Source organism: Cygnus atratus, chromosome 8 (genome assembly GCF_013377495.2).
Source record: "Cygnus atratus isolate AKBS03 ecotype Queensland, Australia chromosome 8, CAtr_DNAZoo_HiC_assembly, whole genome shotgun sequence".
Classification (NCBI taxonomy): domain Eukaryota; kingdom Metazoa; phylum Chordata; class Aves; order Anseriformes; family Anatidae; genus Cygnus; species Cygnus atratus.
The window spans coordinates 1,477,528-1,496,306 of NC_066369.1; the positions used below are offsets into that span (position 1 = coordinate 1,477,528).

The 18,779-nt window shown below is 38.0% G+C and overlaps 1 protein-coding gene across 10 annotated transcripts in view; it reads right to left on the reverse strand.

Moving 5' to 3' along the window:
- Positions 1 to 18,779, reverse strand: part of ARHGAP29 (Rho GTPase activating protein 29) — a 78,519-nt gene that overhangs the window by 28,035 nt on the left and 31,705 nt on the right. For 7 of the 10 annotated variants that reach the window (XM_035537178.2, XM_035537181.2, XM_050712149.1 and 4 more), the window contains one exon: positions 1,937 to 2,080. The exons of 2 other annotated variants lie outside the window; for them this stretch is intronic. In XM_035537178.2, the coding sequence (XP_035393071.1) occupies positions 1,937 to 2,080 (144 nt within the window). Of the gene's footprint in view, positions 1 to 1,936; positions 2,081 to 3,844; positions 3,987 to 18,779 lie in introns of all 10 variants that reach the window. One more of the 10 variants, XM_050712148.1, reaches the window with a different exon arrangement.

Here is an 18,779-nt window from a genome sequence, read left to right on the forward strand (position 1 = left end):
CTCAATGATGGAACAGAGTGTGAAAAGATGAGAGAATAACTATGCATGGTATTGGATTCAGAAAATTACAAGTACTCTGAAGGAATTGATTAGAATTTGAAACATCCAGAACACAACCCCCATCCAAAACTATGTAATTCAAAAAAGTATTTAATTCTCCACTTCAGAAGAAGGGAATGGGAGAAAAATATGTAAGCCTATATCTGGTTAACTGGTTCTGTAACAGAACTACATAAAGTGACCAAGGATGAAGAACGGACTTTAAATCAAATACAAAAAAAAAGACGAAAAAGTGCACTTGTTATAAAGAAGGCCAACATATTTATGGGATCTATCAACATTGTTACCTCACGAGAGGATGAAAATAATCCTACTGCTTTACCCAGCAATGGTACACTCGAATGGCATAGGAATTGGTCAGTCTGGGGTCACTGCATATCAATAGCAATCTTGATAAAGCACGTAGTCCAGAAAGGATCGATATCATTACAGAAGTTTTTGGAAATGGGATTTAGCAAAGGTTGACATAATTTGATTTACTTGCATATCTCGAGTCAGTTCTCCTCAAGGTTGCTCTAACTAAAGAAAGAGCAGCTTAACATTGCCCTGTGTCCAACAGACAAAGGAATCTTACCATAACACTACAGCATGGGAACAGCTTGTCTAAGGTGGCTGTAGAGTTACATTCACTAAACATTTAACCTGTTCTCATTGATACATATCTGATTACAATTTCACACATGTACTTCAGTCTTCCAGAGAGCAGCCAGGAAAACAACATTTCAGGGATACCCTCTATTTTTCTACTGTTACATACAATGCTCTAAAGCAAGCTCAGAGGTTGCAGAGTTACAATCCTGCGATCATATCAAATACCAGGGAGACCTAGAGCACATTCTACATGCAGCCATAATAAAATGCAAAACGGGCTGCTAGTAGCTGCCATACTCAAGGATCAAACAAACAGCTAAAACTACCTATTAACATAAAGAAGCTAGGAAAAGCCTGGAAGAATCTGAGATACAGGAATCAGGCAGCTAAACATGTTAGTATTTTCACTGAAATTCCTACTTCAATGAGTTGGCAGTATATATTCAGACATACTAACATTAATTAGGAAATGAGGAAAAAAACTATAACAAGGAGAAAAACTAAACTAGACATCTCTGATCAAAGACATTCCACATCATTTAACACAAGAGGTACAGATTTAATCCTACTGAAAGCGTTCTCCATGCCAGGTTGAATAAACTGCTCGTTCCACAGGAATATACTGGATTTATTCCAGAACAGGGAGAGCTGTAGTCAAACGCTACACAGAGAAGAAACAGCTATGATTTACTGGGCTGGAACAGTTGTATGCTACACCATTGGTATTTGTCTGACACACAGAAAACTGCAACAGTAAAGGCCAATAACAGAAAGTATTAACATATATGCCTGCAATCCTTTGTTGTTACCTTTACCATGCTTATTATCTGTTTAAAGGAATTTATTTAAGTGTTAGGCCATTCAGATTTGGATTGCTCATTTAAATATTTCTTCACTTGATATAAATCTAACACCATCCCTATAAATTCACAGAACTCAGCAAAAATTTTTGGCAAATTTCAGTGGATAAACCTGATGTTTATCATTCTGAGATATTCTTCTGAGATAAAGGTAAAGAACAGATCAAGATCAAAGATTTGTGCTTTTAGAATTCAGTGTGGTTTTGCAGCTAGCTTCCTTTCAACTGAATTTTATTACAACAGGAGAACAAACTATTTAATATTACATTTCACTTAGAGAAGGTATATTAAACATATGTTAATGTTTTGCTATTAAAAAACTTGTTTCTTCTGTATACAAAGAATCCCACCTAAAACTCTAAGCCATAGTCAAGCAAGTCACTCATTAAATTTCTCCCTGAATTTAAAAGGCAATATTTCCTTACCTTTTACTTTCGCAATAACTGTTCCGGCAGCACTAAGAATATCAACTGAGTTTAGAGTCTGATGTTTATTTATCACTGCTTTTAAAACACGCAGCAACTCTCCCAAGCGTTCGTGTACTACCTGATGCAGGCCATCTCGATTTTCTAAAAAAAAAAAAAAAAAGTAAATGAGAAGCTATATTAGAACAGGGAATTAACACCCAAAAATTATAATAAAAAATACTTTGATGATATTTGGCTGCACTGAAGTAAGCCAAATGGAAGCTGGGCATGCTTGAAACAAGGAAATTGTTAGAAAACAGGTTATACTTGCATTTGCCAAAAGTTTATATGTAAATGACATGCAACATTGCAAGTAAAGTCATTTTCAAAAATTCTGTATACTCATAGAATTAAGCAAAACAACAAGTTTCTGGCAAATGTTGGTTAGCTTTTAACACATAACAGTTAAATCATAAGCATCTTTAGTACACAGGCCTAGATCCAACAAAGCTCTGTCTTTGGGCATGTCAAACCAGATGAAGTTGAAAACCGAAATATTTTTTGTAGAATTTTCTAAGCTAGAAAAATTCTCAAAAAAGCATACACGGGACAACATACACTCCTTTCTACAGCATAATTCTCCTGCTTTGTGCCTGTGCCTTCAGTCAACCCCCCCCCTTTTTTTTTTTTAATAGTTCCTGCTGTATACATTGCACAGGTTGAACCACAAGCTCTTCCGTTGTTACAGAAAAGGTGCTGGTGCACGGAATAAAGTTTCACATGCATGAGAGTGCTGCGTTGCAAGTTGTGGTAAAAAGCTTTCAAACTCAGGAAAGTCTAGCTTATGAAAAAGAAAAAGAGGATCTAGTACAAGCTGACTCACTTCCCCATAGAGTAGAAAGGAACGGCATTTCTGTGCTGTCTGTGGGCACGATAACAAACAGGTCAATACAGACCATCTAGTACAGTGCAAATTGATCCAGTATTACTCAGAGCAAATTTGAGCCATTTTATTCTGACTACAAGACATTACATTTAGGCCAGAAATACCTGATTTTTCTAAAGAATCAGCAAAGTACAACATGATACGTCAGTACAATATACCACTACTGTTGTGTGTAGGTGGGGAAGACTACAAATCAACAATACTGCGTTATATCGCGTACAAAAGTAAACTTATACAATCCCCAATAGCAAGCCTTCTAAGGATCACTATGCTTCAGGCTTTATGTCCCTAGACGTCCAATATCAGGAGATTTTTTTCAATTCTGGCTGGCTTTTACACGGTCAAAGGAAAAACCCTGACTCAGGAAGTGGACTAAGGCAAAACATTATCTACCCTTCACTGGCACTTTGCATGTTTTTTCCTGCTAGAGGGGGGTAGGAAGCTCTGTATCCTTGACAGGATATACAGAAGACTAGAAAAACCCATCTCACACAGCCATAAATTAAGAAAGCTGTATGCAATTTATTAAAGAGAAACATAGTTGTATCTTGATCTTCATTTACATTTATACATCCAGTGATTTTGAACTGACAAGGCAACAGTGGACAACAGCAGAAAGTGTGAAGACACTGATACAAAAAATGGCAAGAATTCAGTACATACACATTAGTGGTGGAAGTAATTCATGACAAATACGCTTTGATCTAAAGGCTCCAGGTTTGAAATTTAATATGAAAAGTTAACCAGGCTTGAAACAACAGTACTGGGAGTTGGGACACTGGATAAGAGGTGACTTACAGGGGTCTGAAAGAAGCCTACAGAAATCAAGAAAGGCATGAAAACAGTGGACAGATTCAACTGCTTACCACCTCTTTCAGTTAAGAGCAACACACCGCAGAAGATTAAACAGAGCAAGCAGGAGCTAGAGTCAAAACAAGAAATGGTGATTCTTCATGCAAGAGACCTGCATAATTCCTCACCAAAACACAGCATTGACAGAAGCTCATATGGGAACAAGGACGATTAGCAATGGTCTGCACCAGTGCACTATCTGACCAGAACTGCATCTCTCATGTAGCCAAGATGAAGGCACCCAATCTTCTGATGGACACACATCCACTTCTGGCCAGAGAGAAAAAAACATCAGGTTATGATCAGGTGATCTGGAATACCCATGCACATACGCCATAGCCAAGTCCTTTGGGGACATGGTGGGCAGACTTATGGTCCCATAACAAGTATGGGAGGGCAAACAAGGCAGGAAAGCAGGCAAGCCAGTCTACAGACTGCTCCCAGATCCTCAGGAAGGATGGCATTACAGACATATGACAAACTGGACAAGTTCCTCTGCAGGGTTCAGTATGATCTGCAAATACAGGCTTGTTATTACAGGCTGTTATAAACAGCCTCTTAAGGTTCCTTACAGGTTGGGTAAAGGCAAAAAAAAAGTCATACAGGAGGCTAATTAGAGTACATCTGATACCGAGATGCAGTTTCTGAGTATTAACATTTAGTATCTTCCCAGACCAGCAGAGCTGGGGAAAACAAGCAAAAAAACGGGGAGAGAGGGAAAGGAGGTAGAGAAAAATCTCAGGGGACACAAGCCTCTTCAAGTCTGAAACAGAAGCGGTAAGCTTCAAAGGAAAACACATGTTGAAAACAACTGCTGAGTTGAATTAGAGGTTTATCATACCATCCCAGAGAAACACTATCACTAAAATGCATTCAAGCATGCAGTTAGTTATTTACTCTCAAAAGCAAAAATCTGACTACACCCAACTGAGATTTCTTTGTATTCCATCACAGTATTATTTGTTTACAGAATACCAAACACTGTTTCTGTACCTGTGAAGACAAAAGGACCGTGACACAAGGAGTAATCAGGGAGGGGGCAGAAGCCATCAGGAACTACAGTGACCCCGCATTCAGCAAATGAAACTCAAACATACGCTAATAGAGGGATTTCCTGGTCGTGACAGATTTATAAACCTCAGGTTGTAAAAGAATCTTAATATACCAGATTAATAAAAACAGTTTCAGTACTAAAGAGTTCCCAGAGACCAAAACAACGGTAGAGCAAACACTGTTTACAGTGAAAAGATGCATGAGGAAATGTAGCAGCAATTGCTCCTGCAGCAATACAATCTGACTTAAGTAGTCACAAAACTCAGAATTTACTTTCAGTTTTTCTTCCGTCCTTTCTTGCCTCACTGTACAAGTTCATTTTTCTACATGAAGGCAAGCAGAAAATTCCTCCAGCAATGGATACTATGTCAAGTTTAAAATATACATACGTTGTTCTCAAGCTTGATAACATGAATTCCAATACCATGAAAGACTAGTTAGTACTCTGGACCAGAGCAATGCAATGATGTTGGTGGCAGAGAGGACACACAAGTCCAGCTGCTTGCCTCATTGATGAGTCTCTTGGAAGTCTTGCTTTAAGAATCAACCAGCTCTCTGCCCGAAAAGAAAAAGAGAGCTCCTAAAAGTGAACAAAAATGGCTTGGGAGAGCTTAGTAGTTGGTCTGCAAATCTTTTGTCACTGGGGTTTAACCCATCATTTACTTCAGCTGAAAAAAAACTGATTCCAAACGTAAAGGAGACCACAAGGGAAGTGCGCTCTGTAGGAGAAGCAGAGAAAGAAGGATAGGACATAAAAAGCTTGTTTTCAAAGTTCACAAACCTACATTAAGATCTTAGTTGACAGCCTCAACTCACCCGCAGAAAAATCTAATACACAAGGACGATACAGCAAAGCAGCTGGCCTGGCTAACGCCAACAGGCTTTCCACCTGAGGAGCACGCTGTTCTGGCATTAGCATCCCACTCCTCGATGGAGTGGTTGTGAATGTGATTGAAACAGCTACCCTTAGTGTAAAAAACACATTACCTATTTTAATTGTAGATATTTCTCAAAGGGAAGCCCTCATTTAATAAACATTAGCTAGCAGTAATAGCTATGGATTCTATTCATCCAAAACAAAAGAAGATTTGCTCATCAAGCCTGCCAGTGCCAGTCACCCTCCCTGCCAAGTCAGGGCTGATCATAATACACACGGTCGGGAAAAGCACTGCTGTGTCAGTTAGCTGGCATTCTTTTGTCTGATCAGATTTGTTGGCCCAAACATTTCTGAAGCTGTTTATTTCAACTAACGTTTGCCAGGAAAAGTTTCAATGTGGACTAACATACAGCTTTTCCCCTGCACTGCCATCACCCCACCCTACGCTGCTGTTCAGACCCCTGCAAGAGACACATACGCCATCCTGGTCACAGCTTCTCCACCTAGAACATCAACACTTTCTAGCAACAGCAAACTCATCCTCCACCACCCAACTTCCAGAAGTCATGAGACAAAAGAAGCCAGTTACACAACTGTTGTTATGCCATAGCTAAAAAAACTTGTTTAAAACTGAAGCTGGTCACAGGCCATCTAGATCAAACAGCCGAGAAAACTTTTCACATCTGTGAAAAGTTCTTGAAGGCAGGTTACACGCGAGACATTCAAAGCAAATAGTCTAGTGAACACCACATAATGATATCCTGCTTTCCACACAAAGCTTATTAGAAACAGAAAAATTGAATTATTTTAGTACATGCATTTAACAGCTTTCAAGAACATTACACACAATGAAAGATATTATCAGCGTGGAATAACACGCCATGCATTCTTTCTAGAGCCACACAGACCAGACTTTTAACTACGAGGGAAACACATATACACTTATCTCATGTGTCACGAAAATTTTATTGTAAAACAAGCTAACCTGTGTTTTTTCACATTTATCTCCCTTCATGAGTATGATTTAATGTTTTGTCTTTGACAGGGGTCTAACATGAAATAACTAACTAGATCTACGGAAGTTGTTACTAGTTTAAGAATAGTTTAAGAAGATGATAATGCAACCGGCTGAGAACACTTAAATTCCTCTCTTATCTTGGAAGGATTCAGAGGGAATATGTTTGAGTACCCAACATTTCAATCTGCAAGGCCAACACCTTGGCTAAAAGACTGCCATCTCTTATTTACCAAAAAACTCATTTTTGGCATCATGGTAAACTACATTCTGTTTGTTATGTTACTGAGAAAGATTAAATGGTATCGCTACTTATGTCATTGAAATTTGATAAAAAAAGAAAAAAAGAACAGCTTTAGAATGAAGCTAAGAAAGAAAAGACAACATTAAGCTAGAGTTGTGTTACTATCAGGTTCAACAGTGCCCACATTGCGTACTAGGAAACTGTCAGCAGTCAGTTCTGAACCCCATCCAAATGACTATGAGACTTCCCAGTGAGCATCACAGAGTAAGCAAAACAATCATACAGTAGTGAACTGTGTGGAAATCACCTAATTCATATATCCACAGCTCTGGGAGACAGCCTCAGATTAACCCATTGTTTTATTCCTGCCTTTCCTCCTCCCTCTCTTTAGCCCCACTAACACGCCTGGCAGTCTGCCCTACTTGTCTGATCTGACAGAGGTCACTATCAGTCAAAAACCTCAAGATCTAAATCAAAACATACAGTTAAAGTGTCTTTTACACGGTGGTCTGACCATATGTACAGCTGACCTTTGTCAGTGCTTTTTATTCTAGTCTCTTGGAAGCTTTTGTAACAAAATATACGTATCAGCTAGAAGTGATTTTATTTAATTGTACAAACATAAAATGAACAAAACTTATTTACTGTAATGGTAGTGTAGGTATTTTATTTCTTGGTGGCCATGGTTCAGGAGGGATGAGAATAACAGCAGCCTTAGCTATCATTTATTCCTTTATTTGACTGTATAAACATGCCACAAATATAAGGAACAAAGCACTTTAAGTAACTGAAAAACAAGAACTCAAAAGTTCTGAAAGAATTTATCCTAGAATCTTGTAGTGTTAACATCTCTAGAGAGGCTGCAAGCTGCCAGTGGCACTAGGGAAGTCATCGTGCTTCAGCCTCATTTTATGGCACAGAATTAGAAGCTACCTACCTATCCCTTCAACATCAAGAAACAGGCCAGGGGCTGGTAACAAGCAACATATCTTCAGGTTTTTCCGGTGCCAGAAAATGCTATTGCCACACAGCACAGAGTGCTGACTAGTCATAAAGCAGCCTGAGGTTGTTCAAAATGGCAAGGGGTTAATCATTAGACACCACCTGAATGTACCTCGAGCTTGATGCTAAATCAGCTGCCTGTCTTCTCACAGCTGACACAGACTACTGGTGCAGCTGGCACAACACCATGAAATGAGCCCAGACTTTGTATTATGTGCTCTGGCAAGTGCAATAAATACAATCATGCACCCAGATCAGTTTGGGTATTATTCATCTGCTCCACTAATTTTATACCAAATGAAGGTATTGTTGTTCTTCAGCAGCTGGCCTGAACTTTAGGAAATCTTATTTTTCAGTCATTAAAGAAAGTCACAATTTCTACAGTAGCAACGCCTCCCCTGAGCTATGCAAACCAACATGAATGGTTTAGAGAAGGGCAGGAGAGATGGCAATCAAATGAAATCATTTTACACAGAATGAAACCCAGGACTTCCAGTGTATAGCTCCGAATCCTTCAAAAGTCAAAATCTAGAAGAATAAGCTATATTGTTAAAGCAAATCAGGTGTTGCTAACTGCATTTTCATTATTTTTTGTCAGGACAATTGTAAAGGGACTATTTATTCTCCTTGGCTTTGAGCCTTGTACACCTCTGCTTTCGAGATCCATCTTTGACTACAGTTAATTTATTAAGTTTTATTGGGAAATGAAACTACTATTCCTATTTGCATGCATTGAAATTAGATCCTGTACATTTAAAAAAAATCTTCATTTCTGTGAAATTTGTACTTTCACATATATGCTGCTACAAAACGAAAGCTGTAATTGCTGTAGCGCAGTCTCATGTTCAAGTCGTACTCAGTGTATTAAATGGTTCAGACAAAAACTAAGCCACAATGATTTCTGCTCTGATAGAAACCTGTAGGCCTAAAGCCAAAAACCACACACAACTAATCATCTGCATAAAACAGCTAGCAGTGTTCTTCATAGAAAAGCACGTTAAAACAGCATTAGTGTCCATTACATCCTTAGCATTGCTTTGAGCCATTTTCCTTTGCTCTGCATGCATAAGCACCTGGAGAAATAAAAACACCCAATGCATTTTTCCAGCACATAACAAGGCATCTATCCTCATCAACTTTTCATTATTTACCTGGTTCACAAGAGTCACAGACAAAAGCCTACTTCTCACCACAAAACAACCACTAAGATTTTTAGAATATTGCCTCTGTAATTGGTCACTTAAAAAAAAACACACACACACAAAAAACACACAACACAACACCACCACCACATACAACTATTGGAAACCCAACACATGAAATAACTTGTCCTAGAATTTCAGATGAGAAAATGTGACCTATTTATGAATTTTCCCAAGAGTGATGAACATTAATTTTTGCAGAAATAGCTAATAAAATACTCAAAAATTACCAGATGTTTTTAAGAATCTACTGTAAAAACCTCTGAGGAAGATTTATGCCAAGTGAAAAGTATATACCTTTCAGCTATGACTGCTGAGCTCTAACTCTGCAATTTGGAAGAATGGAAAGAAAAAAAAAGCATGCCTATCATTTCTTCCCAAATTACTCAACATATTGAGAAGCTGTCTACTTTTGAAGATTCCAAGGAATAAATTGCCTTAAAGCAGCTTTAAATCTAGAATTTTGTTTATTTTCTTTTTTTTTTTTTCCCTTGTACTAGAAGTTTTCAAAATAACAAGCTGACCAGTCCTACCTTTTTTCGTTAATCAGTATCATGGCAATGTTGTTATCATAGCATCATTAAGAGATACTACACCAAATTCATAGTCTTTGGGAACACGGGCTCCAGAATTCACTGCAAACAGTACTTCAATCACTTTATATTGCAGCAAATGTGACCACTTATGGAAAATAAACAGTTAAACAATTAATTCAATAAAGAAAATTTAAGAACATTTGACATTTCATTAGGAATGAAAGCATAAAACATTGTAGCCCCAATCCCTACATTTGACATAAAAGCATCAAAAATTTAGGACTTCTTTTTAGAAGAATAATGCACATATCCGATTCTATGAAGCTCCGTGGATATTTTATGCAAATAGCTTATTGAGTATAGTACATTAAATTTAGTAATTTTTTTTTCATTTATTGTATTATAAAAATAATTTGCACAAAGTGTTTCACATTTAGCAAGTTGGTTCCCTAAACTATTACATTTGATCTTAAAATCAGGTTACAAATTTAGGTTTAAATGAAAGAATACCTGGTATTTGCAGTTTTAGATATTTTAAGGGCAGTTCTTCCTTGACTTTTTAAGAAAATCAGCACAGAAGTGCAGATTTTTTTTTCTGCAGAAAAATTGCTCTTGGATAAAAACATGAGACTATCCTCTGTTAGAGAAGAGTTCCAAGCAAGATTTCCAGCATGAAAACCTTTTGTTGAGTACCACATGAATATCCAACCTAGCTCTTTTGAAATCTGTCATTTGACCAAAACACATCACTCTACCCAGTCACATTCTACTTGAACGAATCACACCTGCAGGGAGTTATCAATTTGTTGTAAGAAGAAAGCAGTTCTTCTTTGTGGCAGTCCTCTTTTCAACTGCTCTTACGGAATGGAAATATACATATTTATCCCACTCCTCACAGAATACAAAAGAAAGAAATGCCAGGATGGAAGAGGACAGGAAGAGCACACGGGCACCCAACACCTACCACTCGTCACAGCTGAGGCAATGCAGGTTCCACCCACAGCAGGCCTCGCGCCTGAGTGACGTCGGCCAGCAGGGCCTCTTACAGCATGTCTGCATTGCCTCACGTCTCCTACCTCCATTCCAGTCCCCAGCCTGAGCACGGACAGCATATGGTTTTATAACAGTGGGAACTGGGGTGACAGACAAAACAAGCAGACATCCCAATTATTTGGTAGGTAGCTAAGACCCTACAGGGTTAGCTCTGTAAATGGCTTCCCACCTCGGTCAGGAGGTGGGGGCTCAGGTTCTTACTTTACACATTCCAGTCAAAACCCTTCAAATCATTACCAGACAGCAGATGGGTTTAGGTCTCAATGTTAGCAAGCCACTGATGACTCCCTGAAAGTTGAGGTACACTTCACAGGAAGCTTCGGGACCTCTAAAGCCTGTTCTCTGATTAAGATAAGTGTCATTAAACACTCAACGAGGGAATTTAAGATAAAAAGCCTTTGAATGGGTCCCATAGAAGGAACAATAAGACAATGATCATACCAAAGACACATTACAGAAGGTTGCCTAAGTACCTCTTAGACACTAAGATGCCATTATCAGGGACACCCCAAACTCAAGACTTCTGCAACACCTGTTTTTTTTCCCTGTTAGTCACAAAAAGAAAAACACTGACAGTAAGGAGTTATGTGGTGCATGGAAAAGCTGGTATCGTACAGTATTCGTCCTGGAGCTTTAAGCATGGAAAGGACTGGGTGCCAATTGATGCCCTTATTTTTCCCAGGTAGCAAAACTGAAGGGGGAGGAAATAGTGGCACAGGCACATCCTAGGAAGAAGCAGAGCAACACCAGATACTATTGGCCCCAAATGACCATACCTTACCAATGCTGGACATAAGTGACAACCAGTACAAAAAAATCTTACCAGGTTATTCACTTCTGTTCCAAAACGATTGCCTGCAGCCATTTGCTCGAGGACAGGGGGTTGCCTATTCTTTATAGCAAATATTACCCTCATCAGTGCAGGCAGAATTAGCAAATAAACACATTTCTTTTTTCCCATGGCTCTGTAAAGGAGCTCAAGTGCTTTTTTTCCAGTATTTTTTTTTAGGGGTAGTGGTGGTGGTAAAGTAGCCTAATTTGATTCCAAATTTCTTTATAAGTCTAAATTGGTATAATGACAAACCCATGAGAATTAAGGATGTACAATTAAATTAGAAATTATTAGAAGTCAAAGAAATTAAAGTGGCAAAAACTAAGACATCCTAACAAAAAAATCTTTTAGAAAAGTCACAATGTACACACGTAAAATACATTAGAATAATCAAAATCTTGTAATTCTGCCTACACTGAAAACAGTTAAATGTTTTCATTATGTTTGGTGTGCCAACTGATATCAACAGAACAGTTGTTACTTCACATCCATTTCACATTTAAATTCACAGATAAACTCTGCGTTTGTGTGTGGGAGGAAGCCTTTCAAAAAACCTACCACAACGCAGCTTTTCATTAATCTATTTCAATATGCTGTAGGCCACATTCCTCCAACTTTTGTATTCTACTAGCCTTGAAATTCCAGTCAACTAACCTAGATGTGCTCAGCCATGCAGTTTAATCTTTAGAATACGTTAATCTTTTATTAACAAAAAATTTAAATACCAAAAAACAGGAATGAAAACTGTTGAATTTTCCTTCCTTATTTACCTGTTTCTGACAAATGAGAGTGGCATAACTATAGGGCCGTTTTAGTCACTATTAATATTTCTTCCGCTCTCCCCCCACCCCCTACCCCAAATATGCCAGCAGTTTAAGAATAAAACCAGGTGAGGGTAATGTGTCAACACTTCCAGTACACATTTTGAAGTCAGAATTGTAAATTGTCAAGTGGATGCAAGACTGCATTCTTAATGAATACAATTACAGTAAGTCGGACCCAGTCACATTTCACCAGTCATATCCATCAAGATTACTGACTACTGGCTATACTTCTAGTAGTATGCTACTAATTTCTAATTCAATGGCATTTCACTACAGCCTAGCACAATAGTCCCAGTTTACCAAAGATGCTCATAAAATAAAAAATAGAAAACAATTATGCCTCATCAAGCAACTATGTTTCTTGTGTACTGCTTCAAATTGAGTATTACTTTTTCTTCCCCCCCCCCCCCCCCCCAGAACTTTCACAACACCGATTTCTGGAGGAAAAGAAAACAAACACCACATCCCCCAAAACCACCACAAGTCAGAAAAGAAAAAAATATCCCCAGAAAGTTGATCACACTGTACCAAACAGAAAGGACAGTATGGACTTTTTTTTTTAAATTAATTCAAAAGAAAATAAATTTAGCATTTGGTAAACCATATCAAGATATTATCAAAGAATACTTAACCTTTAACTCATTTTACTTTTAGTCTAAATACAATTTGTTCTACATGGCTGCTCCTTCCACTTTTAGCCTAAGTCACTGACTGAGTGCAGAAGCTATTTTATTGCTGCCAGCCCACCTAGCTTTCAAAAGACCACACAAAGCCAGGATTATGAGATTATATAGTGTTAAACAAGAGGTGAATTTACTTTGTCCATTTCTTTTAAAGGATCTTTTAAACACAGTTACGGACTGATATAGGGTATGATAGCATTCCACTTCTATTTTGTTGAAGAAAAAAAAAATCAACTCACATTTTAAGTAATACTTCAAATCATTGCAGTAGTCACCAATCACATCCATTATCTGGGAAACTGGTGAACATAAAGGACTAACTGTTTGAAGTTCCAGCACTGAAGTCTTGCTGAAACAACCACCCGACAATAGAGTACAGCCTGGCTATATGACTTCCACAGGTGACAGCAAAACGATGAGCCATTTGAATGCTCAAAAGGAAATACTTTCAAAATCTTCCCATTTCCTAGAACCAGGAACAGCCAATTCCCATTGCAACACAATGTTTTGGTACCAGCTAATTCACACCAAAACATCTTTGATTATTTTTTTATGGAGAGAAGACACAAACACTTTTGTTGTAGTAGTAACCAATGTCATACTAGTACTTGCACACACCCAAAGACAACAACAATCCACAGCACAGCTCATTATATATTTTTAGCTGAGCAGTATTTCTTCACAAATAACTTAGAATAGAAAGGTGAAATAAAGCCAGACCACAGAATGTTTGCTTTATGGTCCTGGATTTACACAGCTGTTGTAGAAAACAAAACAGTAACAAGCAAAAGGAAGTGCAGGCAAGTAAAAGTTACAGAAGGAGAAAATTGTAACAGAAACAGGCAGAACTTGGTCAACTACATACTTAGTAGCCCCATGCATTTCATTTTTCATCCAGGGGCATGCAGCATTCGAGGTTGCCCAACAAGCTTCTCTCATTATTAAGAAAGCAATTTACTTACATGCTCCAGACCTATTGCTTTCTTTCCAATTAAGATCTCAGCCTGTTTCTCATGTCTAGTCATCAGCTGAGGCCAGCTACTGCTAAAAGGAATTCTCCATTCCTTGCTGCATTTGTTAGCATGCTCTTACACAAGGGTTTAAAGATGAATAAGATAGAGTATTTAAATATGACCACTCTGCAAGCTTAATCCTACTGTTAGTTTCCCCTTCTTCATCACTGACATAAGCTATTTATCACGGTCACTTTCTTTGTTTCACATTTTCACAAACTGTCTTCGCTCAACCAGCACAATGCCAATTTCAGTCACTTATGCTACGATACTTTCAGGTAAACAATTCACATCTTACCAAGTGAAGCACAAAACATCTGGGATCATCCATTGAGCAGCTGCCTCCTTCAGCAGCCCTTCGCTGGCAGCAGTTAACCTACTTGTGTGACCATGGACCATTGTCCATTTTGTTGACCTGCACCGTTTTGTTTCTTGCACCTCTGCTTTAGTGATTCCAGTAAATATTTTTTCCACTTCTCGACAGCATTCAAGAATTTCTGGATGGACTTCTTTGTTCCATGAGTGCAGTAGCATCAAGAATAAAGTGTCTTATATACTACCTTACTTAATCAATGGGAAAAAAAAATCTTCAGGGAAAAAAAAAAAACAAACAACAAAACACAACAAAGAGATTAAAGAATTTAAACATCCTAAAGAATCTGTTCATATCACTGTCAACACTAGAACAGCAATAGGAATTTGTGAATATTTTGCAGTCTTTTAAGGTAATGCTACAGGAATTCCACGTCCATAGCTATTTCAGTAACATTCTGATCTTAATAATGGAGTGAAAACAATGCTGTAGTCCAAAAGTAGCACATCAGCTGAGATGTTAACTTTGTTCACAACACAGAACCCTAAACTGATCACACCTGCATGAACTGGGAAAATCTCAATATAATGTTCACAGAAGAGCATCTTTGCAAAATCCTGTATAACAACACTCAAATTTGGCCCCAAACCATCAAGATGTAAAAGCCCTTTGTTGAGAAGGGATTAGCATGGGGTAAGAGAGAACATACTTGTGCTTAAACTCCATCCTACAAATATATTTCCCACAAATTATTCATCTACAATCCTGCAACTTATTTTAACCAAAGCCAAAATTTTTTCAACACATCTTAGCTGAAACTTCCTCACCTGGCCTTCCACATCTTGCAGATTCTTGAAACTAGAAGATAATTAAGACATAATTACTAGAGATATTATTTCCTTTATTCTTTCTAAAATATACACTTTATTCTTTCCAAAATAAGAGCCTGCCTTTCCCCTCGGCTTTCAGTGTGCATGGCCACATGAGCGGTATCACTGTCACTATCTCATCGCTTAGTACTTAAAATTTTTAAAATATTTAAATATAATAGTAATATAATATAAACCCAGGTAATATACAGCACAGAGAATCAAAAAAGTCTGTATGTTACTTCATGAGTTACAAGAAAAATATGTCCATGAAGTCCTCACATTCATTCGTCTTTCTAGACCAAATCAACCAGAACCATTCCAAATGCTGCCTCACGTGTAAAAGCACTGCAACTGAGAACTATAACCCCAGAAATCAGTCCTCTAAGTTCCTTTAAAAGCTTTTCAATGGTTCATGCCTTAGATATATCATCATTGCCATTTGAAATTTAAACAATAATAGAGCTTTCGTTGCCACTTCAAACTTAATAACTGGGTTTGCTCAAATATCTCAAGCAGCTTAATCACAACACAGAGCACAGCTCCAAACAGGTTAAGTCTGATCAACCAACCTTCACCTTCCTAAGCTGACAGCGTCTGTGAAGTAAAGGTAACTAAAACTGGAAAACATGAATTCCTACAGATTTTTAAAAATTAGCCCAAGAACGTGCTTTGAAACAGCAAGGAAAATGGTAAAAAGGAAGAATCCCTTGTTGAGCTAAATCACAGCCTCTACAATAAAACTGCTTCAGTCCTCTGCTTTCCACTTACACTCTTCTATAATGGATGTCATTAAGATGAAATTTTAACCTGAACGTAACAATTTGCTACAGCATCATATAAGTCACTTGAATCTTCTATTAAAAAAGTGACATTTTAGGGGAGACAAAGGAATGAGTCCCCATAAAATCCCTATTTTCCTTATAAAAAGGCAAGCAGCTCCCTATGAAGATCAACGTCCCAGATGCATATCAAACCTATTACCCTGCCATACAGTTCTAACTCCAATCCATTAATAAGACATTAAACCAAACATAACCAAATCACTGCAACTGCCAGATTACATGAACATTTACTCCGAATTAAGAAACAAGTTAGCTTCAGTTCTGTGACCTAGCAACATAAATAGGAAGCACACTTCCACCAAAACAGAGGGAAGGTATGATTTAGTCTATGAAAACTTTGTGAACACAAAGTCACGATCATTAAAGGGACAGACAATCACAACTTGTTTCCATGCTGTTAGGTACACAGTAACCGTTTGTACTGATGTTCTTGTTTTACATCGCAATTCATCAAAATTCATGCATCAGAGAAATGATAAAACAGAATACATTTGTGGATATGCTATAATGTATTTTAGCGATACTGGATATATTTTCTTTAAACACAAGTACTCCTACATTCATGGAAACTGCCATTAAGAACACAAGATTTCAGTGGAAATGGATCAAATCTAATCTTTCAGGTGTTGGAGCAGAGTTCTCGGAGAGACAAGTTTGTGTGTCCAAGTGTTCCCTTTTCTCGATGAAGCTGCCAACTATATCAGAAAATATTCTGTTGTTAAGAGGCCTAACTTTACATTTAAAGTCAAATAAGAGAAAATCTGACTTGATTTTCTACCTCACTACTCACATTTCATCTTGCTAATCTTACAACATGTTTCATTAGTCTAGTTGCTGCTGCGGAAAGGAAAGGCTCTAATCCTAATTAACAAAAAACTAAGGTTCTTTAAATGAGATGTCCTGTGATTCTTTTGCACGTTGAAATGCATAAAGACTGGAGGTTTTACTTGTATTACATTTGTTGGACTTCCGAAGCAACATAAAAATGGAAAATGCTGATGCTTTCCTAATAAAAAGAAAGTTTTCCTCAAGACAGATATGCTAATTATTTAAGTCAACAAAAATATCCGGAGTACCCATAAAGGTTGATTTTACATTTTAAACACTCACAGACAGCCAAGACACACACACCCCTCCTGGCTGCTGCTCCTGGACACTATAGCAACAAGTGAGCATTTGTTCTGCAGGAATGCTGAGTATGTGGCTGGGGGAGGGGGGTGGTATCAACCACAGACTTGTCTACCAGTCCACTAAGTTATTGTTTAACTTAAATCTTCTCCAAACCCTGAAATTGAGCAAACAGCATTTATTATCCAACATTAGCAACCTGCATTTATTTAGTAGCTTACACTTCGACTATGAAGAACATGGCTTTGCTGAAATGAACTTCAGGAAGTGTTTTTCCTCCTGTCGTTCAGAGAATTGGAAACAGCAGACTTGTTCCATGACTGCAGATTAATTAAGCAGTGTTCTAATAGTACAAACCTGCAAAGAAAAGGAATTGCCCAACTCCTCTGGTTCTCCTTAGGTCACAGTCACTGAAAGTCCAAGACTCCCTAACAAAAGCCTGAAAGATGTAGACTGGTGAAAAACAAGCAGCTTGGGTAAAACAGCTTTTGGAATGACCTGAAGTGAAGAAGCAAGACAGCTGGAAAGGTCTCTCCCCTGGTTCAAGCGTAGCACCCCCTGGGAAAAGCAGTCTGTAGCTACTGATGTCTCCCATCAGGTTTGAAGGCAAACTTGCCTTCATACAGGTTTCACTAGTGTTTATGGACTGAACTCTCTGGAAGTACATCAAACTTCTGCTTTTCTTTGCTGAAATTGTCATGTCATTGAGAAATCTAGCACTGGACAGGACAGGACTCTCAGCCAGGGATCTCAATGCTGTGCTCATCAAAGAGACAATGAAAACACAACAGCATGAAGGAAAGGGAAGCACAGGAAAACGACCACGAGGTCTTCAGTGTGCTGTGGTCACGGAGCTCTTCTGAAACGTTTACAGGCCTGGTTATTTTTCCCCTCCAAGTTTTACCATAAAAAGCATCAAAAGCTCTGAGAAATGAGTAAATCACTACTATTGGCTTTGAGCTCTTAGTGATAATTTCTAACTTGTTAAAACAAAAAGTTTAAGGAACTATTTACTTTGCTCTTATCTGTGTTTACATCCTGTAGCTTGAAAGACATTCACATTTGTCAAAGAACAGTTTCAATTCAGATTGGCAGTACTAATATTTAGAAGTGACTACTAGGATATGTGTGCAGGGGTATGCTGAGAAATTTCCAGGTCAGAAAGACTAACCTTCTGTTTTTGCATACATATGAAAAGCAAGTTTCAGAAGGTGAGTTTAAGAGATGACTGTTCAATTCAAATATGCCTAAAGCTCAAACAACTGATTAATTTGCCATCTACAAAGGGCATTTTCTGCTTGCAGTCCTTTCCTCGCCACCTTTCATATATCTCTGCCAAACATAACATTCAACAGAGATGATAAAAAAAAAAAAAGCTGCGAGAAGGTTTAGCAGTGTATGCTGTAATGTCATGGTTGAGTACCCCAACCATCAAAGTCTCATTCCATTTTTAACCTCTGGCCACTTGTTTCTTTGCCAGCTGCCTTCTCCCTCTTTAGCTTGTACTCTGTACAACCTTACAGTTCATAGAGCTGATCTGGCTGAAAACTATTCCTTTTCTTCCTAGGACTTGT